At 47.1% G+C, this 19,484-nt stretch overlaps 1 protein-coding gene across 4 annotated transcripts in view; it reads left to right on the top strand.

The window, feature by feature from the left end:
* LOC106561824 (protein phosphatase 1 regulatory subunit 12A) overlaps window positions 1-19,484 on the top strand; it is a 65,109-nt gene that overhangs the window by 12,513 nt on the left and 33,112 nt on the right. For all 4 annotated transcript variants that reach the window (XM_082957470.1, XM_082957469.1, XM_082957471.1 and 1 more), the window contains exons 2-5: window positions 8,623-8,753; window positions 12,380-12,498; window positions 16,432-16,588; window positions 17,820-17,964. In XM_082957470.1, the coding sequence (XP_082813596.1) occupies window positions 8,623-8,753; window positions 12,380-12,498; window positions 16,432-16,588; window positions 17,820-17,964 (552 nt within the window). The remainder of the gene's footprint in view (window positions 1-8,622; window positions 8,754-12,379; window positions 12,499-16,431; window positions 16,589-17,819; window positions 17,965-19,484) is intronic.

Here is a 19,484-nt window from a genome sequence, read left to right as displayed (position 1 = left end):
TCGTTTAACTTGAGGTCTGGAGTCGTTTATTCGTTTAGCGTGAGGTCTGGAGTCGTTTATTCGTTTAACGTGAGGTCTGGAGTCAGTGGTTTAGCGTGAGGTCTGGAGTCAGTGGTTTAGCGTGAGGTCTGGAGTCAGTGGTTTAGCGTGAGGTCTGGAGTCAGTGGTTTAGCGTGAGGTCTGGAGTCAGTGGTTTAGCGTGAGGTCTGGAGTCAGTGGTTTAGCGTGAGGTCTGGAGTCAGTGGTTTAGCGTGAGGTCTGGAGTCGTTTATTCGTTTAGCGTGAGGTCTGGAGTCATTTAGCGTGAGGTCTGGAGTCGTTTAGCGTGAGTTCTGGAGTCGTTTAGCGTGAGGTCTGGAGTCGTTTAGCGTGAGGTCTGGAGTCGTTTAGCGTGAGGTCTGGAGTCGTTTAGCGTGAGGTCTGGAGTCGTTTAGCGTGAGTTCTGGAGTCGTTTAGCGTGAGGTCTGGAGTCGTTTAGCGTGAGGTCTGGAGTCGTTTAGCGTGAGGTCTGGAGTCGTTTAGCGTGAGGTCTGGAGTCGTTTAGCGTGAGGTCTGGAGTCGTTTAACTTGAGGTCTGGAGTCGTTTAACTTGAGGTCTGGAGTCGTTTAACTTGAGGTCTGGAGTCGTTTAACTTGAGGTCTGGAGTCGTTTAACTTGAGGTCTGGAGTCGTTTATTCGTTTAGCGTGAGGTCTGGAGTCGTTTATTCGTTTAACGTGAGGTCTGGAGTCAGTGGTTTAGCGTGAGGTCTGGAGTCAGTGGTTTAGCGTGAGGTCTGGAGTCAGTGGTTTAGCGTGAGGTCTGGAGTCAGTGGTTTAGCGTGAGGTCTGGAGTCAGTGGTTTAGCGTGAGGTCTGGAGTCAGTGGTTTAGCGTGAGGTCTGGAGTCAGTGGTTTAGCGTGAGGTCTGGAGTCAGTGGTTTAGCGTGAGGTCTGGAGTCAGTGGTTTAGCGTGAGGTCTGGAGTCAGTGGTTTAGCGTGAGGTCTGGAGTCAGTGGTTTAGCGTGAGGTCTGGAGTCAGTGGTTTAGCGTGAGGTCTGGAGTCAGTGGTTTAGCGTGAGGTCTGGAGTCAGTGGTTTAGCGTGAGGTCTGGAGTCAGTGGTTTAGCGTGAGGTCTGGAGTCAGTGGTTTAGCGTGAGGTCTGGAGTCAGTGGTTTAGCGTGAGGTCTGGAGTCAGTGGTTTAGCGTGAGGTCTGGAGTCAGTGGTTTAGCGTGAGGTCTGGAGTCGTTTAGTGGTTTAGCGTGAGGTCTGGAGTCGTTTATTCGTTTAGCGTGAGGTCTGGAGTCGTTTAGTGGTTTAGCGGGAGGTCTGGAGTCGTTTAGTGGTTTAGCGGGAGGTCTGGAGTCGTTTATTCGTTTAGCGGGAGGTCTGGAGTCGTTTATTCGTTTAGCGTGAGGTCTGGAGTCGTTTATTCGTTTAGCGGGAGGTCTGGAGTCGTTTATTCGTTTAGCGGGAGGTCTGGAGTCGTTTATTCGTTTAGCGGGAGGTCTGGAGTCGTTTATTCGTTTAGCGGGAGGTCTGGAGTCGTTTATTCGTTTAGCGTGAGGTCTGGAGTCGTTTATTCGTTTAGCGTGAGGTCTGGAGTCGTTTATTCGTTTAGCGTGAGGTCTGGAGTCGTTTATTCGTTTAGCGTGAGGTCTGGAGTCGTTTATTCGTTTAGCGTGAGGTCTGGAGTCGTTTATTCGTTTAGCGTGAGGTCTGGAGTCGTTTATTCGTTTAGCGTGAGGTCTGGAGTCGTTTAGCGTGAGGTCTGGAGTCGTTTATTCGTTTAGCGTGAGGTCTGGAGTCGTTTATTCGTTTAGCGTGAGGTCTGGAGTCGTTTAGCGTGAGGTCTGGAGTCGTTTATTCGTTTAGCGTGAGGTCTGGAGTCGAATCCTAATCTACTACCCTGCAACCCTGGTACCTTCTAAACATGCTCTTTTGTCTACCTACTAACCACAGGCCATGTAGAGACAGACAGACAGACACTCCAGGCCATGTAGAGACAGACAGACAGACAGACAGACAGACAGACACCACAGGCCATGTAGAGACAGACAGACAGACACTCCAGGCCATGTAGAGACAGACAGACAGACACTCCAGGCCATGTAGAGACAGACAGACAGACACTCCAGGCCATGTAGAGACAGACAGACAGACAGACAGACAGACAGACAGACAGACAGACACTCCAGGCCATGTAGAGACTGACAGACAGACAGACACTCCAGGCCATGTAGAGACAGACAGACAGACAGACAGACACTCCAGGCCATGTAGAGACAGACAGACAGACACTCCAGGCCATGTAGAGACAGACAGACAGACAGACACTCCAGGCCATGTAGAGACAGACAGACAGACAGACAGACACTCCAGGCCATGTAGAGACAGACAGACAGACAGACAGACAGACACTCCAGGCCATGTAGAGACAGACAGACAGACAGACACTCCAGGCCATGTAGAGACAGACAGACAGACAGACAGACAGGACACCACAGGCAATGTAGAGACAGACAGACAGACAGACACTCCAGGCCATGTAGAGACAGACAGACAGACAGACAGACAGACAGACAGACACTCCAGGCCATGTAGAGACAGACAGACAGACACTCCAGGCCATGTAGAGACAGACAGACAGACACTCCAGGCCATGTAGAGACAGACAGACAGACAGACAGACAGACAGACAGACAGACAGACACTCCAGGCCATGTAGAGACAGACAGACAGACACTCCAGGCCATGTAGAGACAGACAGACAGACAGACAGACAGACGGACAGACGGACAGACGGACACCACAGGCAATGTAGAGACAGACAGACAGACAGACACTCCAGGCCATGTAGAGACAGACAGACAGACAGACAGACAGACACTCCAGGCCATGTAGAGACAGACAGACAGACACTCCAGGCCATGTAGAGACAGACAGACAGACACTCCAGGCCATGTAGAGACAGACAGACAGACAGACAGACAGACAGACAGACAGACAGACAGACAGACAGACACTCCAGGCCATGTAGAGACAGACAGACACTCCAGGCCATGTAGAGACAGACAGACAGACAGACACTCCAGGCCATGTAGAGACAGACAGACAGACAGACAGACACTCCAGGCCATGTAGAGACAGACAGACAGACAGACAGACACTCCAGGCCATGTAGAGACAGACAGACAGACAGACAGACAGACAGACAGACACCACAGGCCATGTAGAGACAGACAGACAGACACTCCAGGCCATGTAGAGACAGACAGACAGACACTCCAGGCCATGTAGAGACAGACAGACAGACAGACAGACAGACAGACAGACAGACAGACAGACAGACAGACAGACAGACACCCAGGCCATGTAGAGACAGACAGACAGACAGACAGACACTCCAGGCCATGTAGAGACTGACAGACAGACAGACACTCCAGGCCATGTAGAGACTGACAGACAGACAGACACTCCAGGCCATGTAGAGACAGACAGACAGACAGACAGACACTCCAGGCCATGTAGAGACAGACAGACAGACAGACAGACACTCCAGGCCATGTAGAGACAGACAGACAGACAGACAGACAGACACTCCAGGCCATGTAGAGACAGACAGACAGACAGACAGACACTCCAGGCCATGTAGAGACAGACAGACAGACAGACAGACAGACAGACAGACAGACACTCCAGGCCATGTAGAGACAGACAGACAGACAGACAGACAGACACTCCAGGCCATGTAGAGACAGACAGACACTCCAGGCCATGTAGAGACAGACAGACAGACAGACAGACAGACAGACAGACAGACAGACAGACAGACAGACACAGACACTCCAGGCCATGTAGAGACAGACAGACAGACAGACAGACACTCCAGGCCATGTAGAGACAGACAGACAGACAGACAGACACTCCAGGCCATGTAGCGACAGACAGACAGACAGACAGACAGACAGACAGACAGACAGACAGACACTCCAGGCCATGTAGAGACAGACAGACAGACACTCCAGGCCATGTAGAGACAGACAGACAGACAGACAGACAGACAGACAGACAGACAGACACTCCAGGCCATGTAGAGACAGACAGACAGACAGACAGACAGACAGACAGACAGACAGACAGACACTCCAGGCCATGTAGAGACAGACAGACAGACAGACAGACAGACAGACAGACACTCCAGGCCATGTAGAGACAGACAGACAGACAGACAGACAGACAGACACTCCAGGCCATGTAGAGACAGACAGACAGACACTCCAGGCCATGTAGAGACAGACAGACAGACACTCCAGGCCATGTAGAGACAGACAGACAGACAGACACTCCAGGCCATGTAGAGACAGACAGACAGACACTCCAGGCCATGTAGAGACAGACAGACAGACAGACAGACACTCCAGGCCATGTAGAGACAGACAGACAGACAGACACTCCAGGCCATGTAGAGACAGACAGACAGACAGACACTCCAGGCCATGTAGAGACAGACAGACAGACATACACTCCAGGCCATGTAGAGACAGACAGACAGACAGACACTCCAGGCCATGTAGAGACAGACAGACAGACAGACACTCCAGGCCATGTAGAGACAGACAGACAGACACTCCAGGCCATGTAGAGACAGACAGACAGACGCTCCAGGCCATGGAGAGACAGACAGACAGACAGACACTCCAGGCCATGTAGAGACAGACAGACAGACAGACAGACACTACAGGCCATGTAGAGACAGACAGACAGACAGACAGACAGACAGACAGACAGACAGACAGACAGACACTCCAGGCCATGTACAGACAGACAGACAGACAGACAGACAGACAGACAGACAGACAGACAGACACTCCAGGCCATGTAGAGACAGACAGACAGACAGACAGACACTCCAGGCCATGTAGAGACAGACAGACAGACAGACAGACAGACAGACAGACAGACAGACACTCCAGGCCATGTAGAGACAGACAGACAGACAGACAGACACTCCAGGCCATGTAGAGACAGACAGACAGACAGACAGACAGACAGACACTCCAGGCCATGTAGAGACAGACAGACAGACAGACAGACAGACACTCCAGGCCATGTAGAGACTGACAGACAGACAGACAGACAGACACTCCAGACCATGTAGAGACTGACAGACAGACAGACACTCCAGGCCATCTGGAGACAGACAGACAGACAGACAGACAGACAGACACTCCAGGCCATGTAGAGACAGACAGACAGACACACACTCCAGGCCATGTAGAGACAGACAGACAGACACTCCAGGCCATGTAGAGACAGACAGACAGACAGACAGACACTCCAGGCCATGTAGAGACAGACAGACACTCCAGGCCATGTAGAGACAGACAGACAGACACTCCAGGCCATGTAGAGACAGACAGACAGACACTCCAGGCCATGTAGAGACAGACAGACAGACACTCCAGGCCATGTAGAGACAGACAGACAGACAGACAGACAGACAGACAGACAGACACTCCAGGCCATGTAGAGACAGACAGACAGACACTCCAGGCCATGTAGAGACAGACAGACAGACACTCCAGGCCATGTAGAGACAGACAGACAGACACTCCAGGCCATGTAGAGACAGACAGACAGACACTCCAGGCCATGTAGAGAGATACAGACAGACAGACACTCCAGGCCATGTAGAGACAGACAGGCAGACACTACAGGCCATGTAGAGACAGACAGACAGACAGACAGACAGACAGACAGACAGACAGACAGACAGACAGACAGACACTCCAGGCCATGTAGAGACAGACAGACAGACAGACAGACACTCCAGGCCATGTAGAGACAGACAGGCAGACACTCCAGGCCATGTAGAGACAGACAGGCAGACAGACACTCCAGGCCATGTAGAGACTGACAGACAGACAGACAGACAGACAGACAGACAGACAGACACTCCAGGCCATGTAGAGACAGACAGACAGACAGACAGACAGACAGACACTCCAGGCCATGTAGAGACAGACAGACAGACACTCCAGGCCATGTAGAGACAGACAGACAGACACTCCAGGCCATGTAGAGACTGACAGACTGACAGACAGACAGACAGACAGACAGACAGACAGACACTCCAGGCCATGTAGAGACAGACAGACAGACAGACAGACAGACAGACACTCCAGGCCATGTAGACACAGACAGACACTCCAGGCCATGTAGAGACTGACAGACAGACAGACACTCCAGGCCATGTAGAGACAGACAGACAGACAGACAGACAGACACTCCAGGCCATGTAGAGACAGACAGACAGACACTCCAGGCCATGTAGAGACAGACAGACAGACACTCCAGGCCATGTAGAGACAGACAGACAGACAGACAGACAGACAGACAGACACTCCAGGCCATGTAGAGACAGACAGACAGACAGACACTCCAGGCCATGTAGAGACAGACAGGCAGACACTACAGGCCATGTAGAGACAGACAGGCAGACACTCCAGGCCATGTAGAGACAGACAGACAGACAGACAGACAGACAGACAGACAGACAGACAGACAGACAGACAGACAGACAGACAGACACTCCAGGCCATGTAGAGACAGACAGACAGACAGACACTCCAGGCCATGTAGAGACAGACAGACAGACAGACACTCCAGGCCATGTAGAGACAGACAGACAGACACTCCAGGCCATGTAGAGACAGACAGGCAGACACTCCAGGCCATGTAGAGACAGACACTCCAGGCCATGGAGAGACAGACAGAGACAGACAGACAGACAGACAGACAGACAGACAGACACTCCAGGCCATGTAGAGACAGACAGACAGACAGACAGACAGACAGACAGACAGACAGACAGACAGACACTCCAGGCCATGTACAGACAGACAGATAGACAGACAGACAGACAGACAGACACTCCAGGCCCTTTAGAGACAGACAGACAGACAGACAGACAGACAGACAGACAGACAGACAGACAGACAGACAGACAGACAGACAGACAGACAGACACTCCATGCCCTTTAGAGACAGACAGACAGACAGACAGACAGACAGACAGACACTCCAGGCCATGTACAGACAGACAGATAGACAGACAGACACTCCAGGCCCTTGACAGACAGACAGACAGACAGACAGACAGACAGACAGACAGACACTCCAGGCCCTTTAGAGACAGACAGACAGACAGACAGACAGACACTCCAGGCCCTTTAGAGACAGACAGACAGACAGACAGACAGACAGACACTCCAGGCCATGTAGAGACAGACAGACAGACAGACAGACAGACAGACAGACAGACAGACAGACAGACAGACAGACAGACAGACAGACAGACAGACAGACAGACAGATAGACACTCCAGGTTTTTAGAACCGTCTAGATTTGTCTTCGCTACCAACCCAAAGTTAATTATCCAGGAGTGTGCCACTAATCAAGTGGTCAGAATTGAGTTAGAAATGAAACAGAAACACCTCTTATAGCCTTACGTAGTCCAAAGTTGTCCAGAATAAGAAATCTGGTTATTTAGCAGATGCTTTTATGCGACGGAACAGAAATGTCAACATTGACCGGTGACTGTATTTATTCAATGTCCCATCTGGGAATTAAACCCAAAACCACGGTGTTGCTAGCACCGTGCACTAATCCATTTAGACATTAAAACCACAATCTCATCTCTAACAAGTCTCTGTTTCCCCTCTCTAGGTCGAGGAAAAAATGTTTTAATCAATGTGTAAAGATTCAGCGTTTGATCATGTATCGTCTGATGAAGGTCTCATTAGACCCAAAACTCACAGTATGCTTTTAAAACTTGATTTATATTCAAGGTCACTCACATCTCTCACCTTCCAATGTGTTTCCTGTCCTCTTTCACTCACATCTCTCACCTTTCAATGTGTTTCCTGTCCTCTCTCTCTCTCACATCTCTCACCTTCCAATGTGTTTCCTGTCCTCTCTCTCACATCTCTCACCTTCCAATGTGTTTCCTGTCCTCTCTCTCTCTCACATCTCTCACCTTCCAATGTGTTTCCTGTCCTCTCTCTCTCACATCTCTCACCTTTCAATGTGTTTCCTGTCCTCTCTCTCACATCTCTCACCTTCCACTGTGTTTCCTGTCCTCTCTCTCTCACATCTCTCACCTTCCAATGTGTTTCCTGTCCTCTCTCTCTCTCTCTCTCTCTCTCTCTCTCTCTCTCTCTCTCACATCTCTCACCTTCCAATGTGTTTCCTGTCCTCTCTCTCACATCTCTCACCTTCCACTGTGTTTCCTGTCCTCTCTCTCTCTCTCACATCTCTCACCTTTCCAATGTGTTTCCTGTCCTCTCTCACATCTCTCACCTTCCAATGTGTTTCCTGTCCTCTCTCACATCTCTCACCTTCCAATGTGTTTCCTGTCCTCTCTCTCACATCTCTCACCTTCCAATGTGTTTCCTGTCCTCTCACTCACATCTCTCACCTTCCAATGTGTTTCCTGTCCTCTCTCTCTCACATCTCTCACCTTCCAATGTCTTTCCTGTCCTCTCTCACTCACATCTCTCATATCTCTCACTTTCCAATGTGTTTCCTGTCCTCTCTCACTCACATCTCTCACCTACCAATGTGTTTCCTGTCCTCTGCAGGCGTGTATAGATGAGAATGCAGAGATGGTCCAGTTCCTGGTGGAGAGTGGAAGTGATGTAAACCGGGGGGATAACGAGGGATGGACCCCCCTCCACGCTGCTGCCTCCTGCGGGTTCATACAGATCACCAAGTGGGTCCTCTGTCTATTTAATATCACACTGTTCCACTATACTACTGGTTCTACATCCTGGTCCTGAGGATCCCAAAGGGGTTGCACACCTGACTCCAACTAATCAACTCATCATCAAATCTTTTTATTTTTATTTATTTATTTTTTATTTCACCTTTATTTAACCAGGTAGGTTAGTTGAGAACAAGTTCTCATTTATAATTGCGACCTGACCAAGATAAAGCAAAGCAGTGTGACACAGACAACAACACAGAGTTACACATGGAGTAAACAACAACACAGAGTTACACATGGAGTAAACAACAACACAGAGTTACACATGGAGTAAACAACAACACAGAGTTACACATGGAGTAAACAACAACACAGTTACACATGGAGTAAACAACAACACAGAGTTACACATGGAGTAAACAACAACACAGTTACACATGGAGTAAACAACAACACAGTTACACATGGAGTAAACAACAACACAGAGTTACACATGGAGTAAACAACAACACAGAGTTACACATGGAGTAAACAACAACACAGAGTTACACATGGAGTAAACAACAACACAGTTACACATGGAGTAAACAACAACACAGAGTTACACGTGGAGTAAACAACAACACAGAGTTACACGTGGAGTAAACAACAACACAGAGTTACACATGGAGTAAACAACAACACAGAGTTACACATGGAGTAAACAACAACACAGAGTTACACATGGAGTAAACAACAACACAGAGTTACACATGGAGTAAACAACAACACAGAGTTACACATGGAGTAAACAACAACACAGAGTTACACATGGAGTAAACAACAACACAGTTACACATGGAGTAAACAACAACACAGAGTTACACATGGAGTAAACAACAACACAGAGTTACACATGGAGTAAACAACAACACAGAGTTACACATGGAGTAAACAACAACACAGAGTTACACATGGAGTAAACAACAACACAGAGTTACACATGGAGTAAACAACAACACAGAGTTACACATGGAGTAAACAACAACACAGAGTTACACATGGAGTAAACAACAACACAGTTACACATGGAGTAAACAACAACACAGAGTTACACGTGGAGTAAACAACAACACAGAGTTACACGTGGAGTAAACAACAACACAGAGTTACACGTGGAGTAAACAACAACACAGAGTTACACATGGAGTAAACAACAACACAGAGTTACACATGGAGTAAACAACAACACAGAGTTACACATGGAGTAAACAACAACACAGAGTTACACATGGAGTAAACAACAACACAGAGTTACACATGGAGTAAACAACAACACAGAGTTACACATGGAGTAAACAACAACACAGAGTTACACATGGAGTAAACAACAACACAGAGTTACACATGGAGTAAACAACAACACACAGTTACACATGGAGTAAACAACAACACAGAGTTACACATGGAGTAAACAACAACACAGAGTTACACATGGAGTAAACAACAACACAGAGTTACACATGGAGTAAACAACAACACAGAGTTACACATGGAGTAAACAACAACACAGAGTTACACATGGAGTAAACAACAACACACAGTTACACATGGAGTAAACAACAACACACAGTTACACATGGAGTAAACAACAACACACAGTTACACATGGAGTAAACAACAACACAGTTACACATGGAGTAAACAACAACACAGTTACACATGGAGTAAACAACAACACAGAGTTACACATGGAGTAAACAACAACACAGAGTTACACATGGAGTAAACAACAACACAGAGTTACACATGGAGTAAACAACAACACAGAGTTACACATGGAGTAAACAACAACACAGAGTTACACATGGAGTAAACAACAACACAGTTACACATGGAGTAAACAACAACACAGTTACACATGGAGTAAACAACAACACAGAGTTACACATGGAGTAAACAACAACACAGTTACACATGGAGTAAACAACAACACAGAGTTACACATGGAGTAAACAACAACACAGAGTTACACATGGAGTAAAACAACAACACAGAGTTACACATGGAGTAAACAACAACACAGAGTTACACATGGAGTAAACAACAACACAGAGTTACACATGGAGTAAACAACAACACAGTTACACATGGAGTAAACAACAACACAGAGTTACACGTGGAGTAAACAACAACACAGAGTTACACGTGGAGTAAACAACAACACAGAGTTACACGTGGAGTAAACAACAACACAGTTACACATGGAGTAAACAACAACACAGAGTTACACATGGAGTAAACAACAACACACAGTTACACATGGAGTAAACAACAACACAGTTACACATGGAGTAAACAACAACACAGAGTTACACATGGAGTAAACAACAACACAGAGTTACACATGGAGTAAAACAACAACACAGAGTTACACATGGAGTAAACAACAACACAGAGTTACACATGGAGTAAACAACAACACAGAGTTACACATGGAGTAAACAACAACACAGTTACACATGGAGTAAACAACAACACAGAGTTACACATGGAGTAAACAACAACACAGAGTTACACATGGAGTAAACAACAACACAGAGTTACACATGGAGTAAACAACAACACAGAGTTACACATGGAGTAAACAACAACACAGAGTTACACATGGAGTAAACAACAACACAGAGTTACACATGGAGTAAAACAACAACACAGAGTTACACATGGAGTAAACAACAACACAGAGTTACACATGGAGTAAACAACAACACAGAGTTACACATGGAGTAAACAACAACACAGAGTTACACATGGAGTAAACAACAACACAGAGTTACACATGGAGTAAAACAACAACACAGAGTTACACATGGAGTAAACAACAACACAGAGTTACACATGGAGTAAACAACAACACACAGTTACACATGGAGTAAACAACAAACAAGCCATGATCAGTGGAATCAGGTGTGTAGTGTTAAATGTCCACTCTTTGTTACCAGGATGAAGAACCACTGCACTGTACAATACATTGATGTGGTGTTGTGTGTGTGTAGGAAACATTATGTTGTGTGTGTAGGATCTGTTAAAGTGTGTGTGTGTAGAAAACATGTTGTGTGTGTGTGTGTGTGTGTAGGAACCATTATGTTGTGTGTGTGTGTGTGTGTGTGTGTGTGTGTGTGTAGAAAACATTGTTGTGTGTGTGTGTGTGTGTGTAGGAACCATTATGTTGTGTGTGTGTGTGTAGAAAACATTGTTGTGTGTGTGTGTGTGTGTGTGTGTGTGTGTGTGTGTGTAGGAACCATTATGTGTGTGTGTGTGTGTGTGTGTGTGTGTGTGTGTGTGTGTGTGTGTGGGAACCATTATGTTGTGTGTGTGTGTGGGAACCATTATGTTGTGTGTGTGTGTGTAGGAACCATTATGTTGTGTGTGTGTGTGTAGGAACCATTATGTTGTGTGTGTGTGTGTGTGTGTGTAGGAACCATTATGTTGTGTGTGTGTGTGTGTGTGTGTGTAGGAACCATTATGTTGTGTGTGTGTGTGTGTGGGAACCATTATGTTGTGTGTGTGTGTGTGTGTGTGTAGGAACCATTATGTTGTGTGTGTGTGTGTGTGTGTAGGAACCATTATGTTGTGAGTCTATGTTGCAGGTACCTGATAGAGCACGGTGCCCGTGTGGGGGCGGTGAACAGCGAAGGAGAGCTTCCTCTGGATGTGGTCACTGAGGATGCTATGGAGAGACTGCTGAAGGGAGAGATCAAGAAACAAGGTAGGGTGTTAGGTTTTCACAGTCACGCCTCGTTAACACACAGACCCACATCAACATAGTCATTAACTCACTGAGGATGCTGTAGGGCGAGACCTAGAAGCAGGGTCACTAGGGATTATTATGTAGTCTGGGTGTTCTAGAAGCAGGGTAACTCTAGGGATTATTATGTAGTCTGGGTGTTCTAGAAGCAGGGTCACTAGGGATTATTATGTAGTCTGGGTGTTCTAGAAGCAGGGTATCTAGGGATTATTATGTAGTCTGGGTGTTCTAGAAGCAGGGTAACTAGGGATTATTATGTAGTCTGGGTGTTCTAGAAGCAGGGTAACTCTAGGGATTATAATGTAGTCTGGGTGTTCTATAATACTAGAAGCAGGGTAACTAGGGATTATTATGTAGTCTGGGTGTTCTAGAAGCAGGGTAACTCTAGGGATTATTATGTAGTCTGGGTGTTCTATAATACTAGAAGCAGGGTCACTAGGGATTATTATGTAGTCTGGGTGTTCTAGAAGCAGGGTAACTAGGGATTATTATGTAGTCTGGGTGTTCTAGAAGCAGGGTAACTAGGGATTATTATGTAGTCTGGGTGTTCTAGAAGCAGGGTAACTAGGGATTATTATGTAGTCTGGGTGTTCTAGAAGCAGGGTAACTAGGGATTATTATGTAGTCTGGGTGTTCTATAATACTAGAAGCAGGGTAACTAGGGATTATTATGTAGTCTGGGTGTTCTAGAAGCAGGGTAACTAGGGATTATTATGTAGTCTGGGTGTTCTAGAAGCAGGGTAACTAGGGATTATTATGTAGTCTGGGTGTTCTAGAAGCAGGGTATCTAGGGATTATTATGTAGTCTGGGTGTTCTAGAAGCAGGGTAACTAGGGATTATTATGTAGTCTGGGTGTTCTAGAAGCAGGGTATCTAGGGATTATTATGTAGTCTGGGTGTTCTAGAAGCAGGGTAACTAGGGATTATTATGTAGTCTGGGTGTTCTAGAAGCAGGGTAACTAGGGATTATTATGTAGTCTGGGTGTTCTAGAAGCAGGGTAACTAGGGATTATTATGTAGTCGGTGTTCTAGAAGCAGGGTAACTAGGGATTATTATGTAGTCTGGGTGTTCTAGAAGCAGGGTATCTAGGGATTATTATGTAGTCTGGGTGTTCTAGAAGCAGGGTAACTAGGGATTATTATGTAGTCTGGGTGTTCTATAATACTAGAAGCAGGGTATCTAGGGATTATTATGTAGTCTGGGTGTTCTAGAAGCAGGGTATCTAGGGATTATTATGTAGTCTGGGTGTTCTAGAAGCAGGGTAACTAGGGATTATTATGTAGTCTGGGTGTTCTAGAAGCAGGGTATCTAGGGATTATTATGTAGTCTGGGTGTTCTAGAAGCAGGGTAACTAGGGATTATTATGTAGTCTGGGTGTTCTAGAAGCAGGGTCACTAGGGATTATTATGTAGTCTGGGTGTTCTAGAAGCAGGGTAACTAGGGATTATTATGTAGTCTGGGTGTTCTAGAAGCAGGGTATCTAGGGATTATTATGTAGTCTGGGTGTTCTAGAAGCAGGGTATCTAGGGATTATAATGTAGTCTGGGTGTTCTATAATACTAGAAGCAGGGTAACTAGGGATTGTTATGTAGTCTGGGTGTTCTAGAAGCAGGGTCACTCTAGGGATTATTATGTAGTCTGGGTGTTCTAGAAGCAGGGTCACTAGGGATTATTATGTAGTCTGGGTGTTCTAGAAGCAGGGTAACTAGGGATTATTATGTAGTCTGGGTGTTCTATAATACTAGAAGCAGGGTATCTAGGGATTATTATGTAGTCTGGGTGTTCTAGAAGCAGGGTAACTAGGGATTATTATGTAGTCTGGGTGTTCTAGAAGCAGGGTAACTAGGGATTATTATGTAGTCTGGGTGTTCTAGAAGCAGGGTAACTAGGGATTATTATGTAGTCTGGGTGTTCTAGAAGCAGGGTAACTAGGGATTATTATGTAGTCTGGGTGTTCTAGAAGCAGGGTAACTAGGGATTATTATGTAGTCTGGGTGTTCTAGAAGCAGGGTAACTAGGGATTATAATGTAGTCTGGGTGTTCTAGAAGCAGGGTAACTAGGGATTATTATGTAGTCTGGGTGTTCTATAATACTAGAAGCAGTGTCACTCTAGGGATTATAATGTAGTCTGGGTGTTCTAGAAGCAGGGTAACTAGGGATTATTATGTAGTCTGGGTGTTCTATAATACTAGAAGCAGGGTCACTCTAGGGATTATTATGTAGTCTGGGTGTTCTATAATACTAGAAGCAGGGTCACTAGGGATTATTATGTAGTCTGGGTGTTCTAGAAGCAGGGTAACTAGGGATTATTATGTAGTCTGGGTGTTCTAGAAGCAGGGTAACTAGGGATTATTATGTAGTCTGGGTGTTCTAGAAGCAGGGTCACTAGGGATTATTATGTAGTCTGGGTGTTCTAGAAGCAGGGTAACTAGGGATTATTATGTAGTCTGGGTGTTCTAGAAGCAGGGTCACTAGGGATTATTATGTAGTCTGGGTGTTCTAGAAGCAGGGTAACTAGGGATTATTATGTAGTCTGGGTGTTCTAGAAGCAGGGTAACTAGGGATTATTATGTAGTCTGGGTGTTCTATAATACTAGAAGCAGGGTAACTAGGGATTGTTATGTAGTCTGGGTGTTCTAGAAGCAGGGTCACTAGGGATTATTATGTAGTCTGGGTGTTCTAGAAGCAGGGTAACTAGGGATTATTATGTAGTCTGGGTGTTCTAGAAGCAGGGTATCTAGGGATTATTATGTAGTCTGGGTGTTCTAGAAGCAGGGTAACTAGGGATTATTATGTAGTCTGGGTGTTCTATAATACTAGAAGCAGGGTCACTCTAGGGATTATTATGTAGTCTGGGTGTTCTATAATACTAGAAGCAGGGTCACTAGGGATTATTATGTAGTCTGGGTGTTCTATAATACTAGAAGCAGGGTAACTAGGGATTATTATGTAGTCTGGGTGTTCTAGAAGCAGGGTAACTAGGGATTATTATGTAGTCTGGGTGTTCTAGAAGCAGGGTCACTAGGGATTATAATGTAGTCTGGGTGTTCTATAATACTAGAAGCAGGGTAACTAGGGATTATTATGTAGTCTGGGTGTTCTAGAAGCAGGGTCACTCTAGGGATTATTATGTAGTCTGGGTGTTCTAGAAGCAGGGTAACTAGGGATTATTATGTAGTCTGGGTGTTCTAGAAGCAGGGTCACTAGGGATTATTATGTAGTCTGGGTGTTCTATAATACTATAAGCAGGGTATCTAGGGATTATTATGTAGTCTGGGTGTTCTAGAAGCAGGGTCACTAGGGATTATTATGTAGTCTGGGTGTTCTAGAAGCAGGGTAACTAGGGATTATTATGTAGTCTGGGTGTTCTAGAAGCAGGGTAACTAGGGATTATTATGGAATCTGGGTGTTCTATAATACTAGAAGCAGGGTCACTAGGGATTATTATGTAGTCTGGGTGTTCTAGAAGCAGGGTAACTAGGGATTATTATGTAGTCTGGGTGTTCTATAATACTAGAAGCAGGGTATCTAGGGATTATTATGTAGTCTGGGTGTTCTAGAAGCAGGGTAACTAGGGATTATTATGTAGTCTGGGTGTTCTAGAAGCAGGGTAACTAGGGATTATTATGTAGTCTGGGTGTTCTAGAAGCAGGGTAACTAGGGATTATTATGTAGTCTGGGTGTTCTAGAAGCAGGGTATCTAGGGATTATTATGTAGTCTGGGTGTTCTAGAAGCAGGGTAACTAGGGATTATTATGTAGTCTGGGTGTTCTAGAAGCAGGGTAACTAGGGATTATTATGTAGTCTGGGTGTTCTAGAAGCAGGGTCACTAGGGATTATTATGGAATCTGGGTACCCATCTGTTGCATGTGTCCCTCTTCCTCTCTCTTAGGGGTTGACGTGGACATGGCGAGGCGGGAAGAGGAGCGGGTGATGCTGGCGGATGCCAACGCGGTGCTGGCAGGAAGTGGCGCGCTCACACCTCACCCTAACACCAAGGCCACAGCACTACACGTGGCTGCTGCCAAGGGCTACATAGAAGTCATGAAGTGAGTGGGCACAGGGACTATGGTGGTCTGCTTGAAACATGTTGGTATTAGAGACTCAATCAGGGACATGTTGAAAATGTCAGTGAAGACACCTTCCAGTTGGTCAGCACATGCTCGGAGCACACGTCCTGGTAATCCGTCTGGCCCCGCAGCCTTGTTTATGTTGACCTGTTTAAATGTCTTACTCACGTCGGCTACGGAGAGCGTGATCACACAATTGTCCGGAACAGCTGATGCTCTCTTGCATGCCTCAGTGTTGCTTGCCTCGACGCGAGCATAGAAGTGATTTAACTCGTCTGGTAGGCTCGTGTCACTGGGCAGCTCATGGCTGTGCTTCCCTTTGTAGTCTGTAATAGTTTGCAAGCCCTGCCACATCCGACGAGCGTCGGAGCCGGTGTAGTATGATTCAATCTTAGCCCTGTATTGACGCTTTGCCTGTTTGATGGTTCGTCGGAGGGCATAGCGGGTTTTCTTGTAAGCATCCGGGTTACAGTCCCGCTCTTTGAAAGCGCCAGCTCTACCCTTTAGCTCAGTGCAAATGTTGCCTGTAATCCATGGCTTCTGGTTGGGGTATGTACGTACAGTCACTGAGTGGACGACGTCCTCAATGCACTTATTGATAAAGCCAGTGCTACGCATAGTAAACGTGCTAAACATGCTAAACATACTTAACGTTGCCCCGATTGTTAGTCATCCTCACCACCTCACATTTTGCCTTACCTCAACCACCTCCTCTTTCTAACTTGTCTGCTTCTCTCCCTCCTCTTTGTCTCTCTCTCCCTCTTCATCTCTCTCTCACCCTCATCTCTCTCCCACTCCTCTCCCTCCTCTCTCTCTCTCACCCTCATCTCTCTCTCCCCCTCCTCTCTCTCTCTCTCTCTCTCTCTCTCTCTCTCCCTCCTCTCTCTTTCCGACCCTCATCTCTCTCTCTCTCTCTCTCGCTCTCTCTTTCCGACCCTCATCTCTCTCTCTCTCCCACTCCCCTCCCTCCTCTCTCTCTCTCTCTCTCTCTCTCCTGTCTCCCACTCCTCTCCCTCCTCTCTCTCTCTCGCCCTCATCTCTCTCTCCCCCTCCTCTCTCTCTCTCTCTCTCTCTCTCTCTCTCTCTCATCTCTCTCCCTTCTCTCTCTCTCTCTCTCTCTCCTCTCCCTCTCCCACCCTCATCTCTCTCTCTCTCTCCCTCCTCTCTCTCCAATCCTCATCTCTCTCTCCCCCCCCCCCCCCCCCCACAGGGTCCTGCTCCAGTGTGGTCTGGATTTAGACAGTGGTGATGTGGATGGCTGGACAGCCCTGCATGCTGCGGCTCACTGGGGGCAGCAGGAGGTGTGTTCTCTGCTGGCTGACAACATGTGTGACATGGCTGCTCTCAACAACGTGGTGAGTGGGGTGAAGATATATGCATACACTCAGTGTACAAAACATTAAGAACACCCCCCCCCCCCCACATGCTAATTAGCATGTTCTAATCTGAGAGTAAATAGAGTTGAATATATTGATAAAAGTCACCTTGTCCGAGAGAGATTTACAGGGTTATCAAAACGTCATGCCAGGGTAAGCCTACAGGAAACACAGCTTTTATTTTAAGTGTTTTTAAAATCCCCTATGGGGAAAAACAATTGGAGCCGTTTCCCTGTTTGACCGCTAGGTTTTATGGGTATTATGACACCTCCACTCTGGGGCTGCATTAGTCTCCCTATGTACCCAGACACCTCCACTCTGGGGCTGCATTAGTCTCCCTATGTACCCAGACACCTCCACTCTGGGGCTGCATTAGTCTCCCTATGTACCCAGACACCTCCACTCTGGGGCTGCATTAGTCTCCCTATGTACCCAGACACCTCCACTCTGGGGCTGTATTAGTCTCCCTATGTACCCAGACACCTCCACTCTGGGGCTGTATTAGTCTCCCCCAGACCCCTCCACTCTGGGGCTGTGTTAGTCTCCCCAGACCCCTCCACTCTGGGGCTGTATTAGTCTCCCCCAGACACCTCCACTCTGGGGCTGTATTAGTCTCCCCCAGACACCTCCACTCTGGGGCTGTATTAGTCTCCCCCAGACACCTCCACTCTGGGGCTGTATTAGTCTCCCCCAGACACCTCCACTCTGGGGCTGTATTAGTCTCCCCCAGACACCTCCACTCTGGGGCTGTATTAGTCTCCCCCAGACACCTCCACTCTGGGGCTGTATTAGTCTCCCCCAGACACCTCCACTCTGGGGCTGTATTAGTCTCCCCAGACACCTCCACTCTGGGGCTGTATTAGTCTCCCCCAGACACCTCCACTCTGGGGCTGTATTAGTCTCCCCCAGACACCTCTACTCTGGGGCTGTATTAGTCTCCCCCAGACACCTCCACTCTGGGGCTGTATTAGTCTCCCCCAGACACCTCCACTCTGGGGCTGTATTAGTCTCCCCCAGACACCTCCACTCTGGGGCTGTATTAGTCTCCCCCAGACACCTCCACTCTGGGGCTGTATTAGTCTCCCCCAGACACCTCCACTCTGGGGCTGTATTAGTCTCCCCCAGACACCTCCACTCTGGGGCTGTATTAGTCTCCCCAGACACCTCCACTCTGGGGCTGTATTAGTCTCCCTATGTACCCAGACACCTCCACTCTGGGGCTGTATTAGTCTCCCCCAGACACTCCTATACTACATGCTAACTCAGCAGTATTGTTACACAGGGGTTGGTAATGGGATCATCCCAAATGGCACCCTATTTCCTATATAGTGCACTACTTTAGACCAGAGCCCTATAGAACCCTATTCCCTATATAGTGCACTACTTTAGACCAGAGCCCTATGGAACCCTATTTCCTATATAGTGCACTACTTTAGACCAGAGCCCTATAGAATCCTATTCCCTATATATAGTGCACTACTTTAGACCAGAGCCCTATG

Source organism: Salmo salar, chromosome 10, assembly GCF_965601325.2.
Source record: "Salmo salar chromosome 10, fSalSal1, whole genome shotgun sequence".
In the NCBI taxonomy this organism is placed as follows: Eukaryota; Metazoa; Chordata; class Actinopteri; order Salmoniformes; family Salmonidae; genus Salmo; species Salmo salar.
The sequence above is the reverse complement of the archived record's forward strand: the minus strand, read 5'-3'. Positions and strand labels throughout refer to the sequence as shown.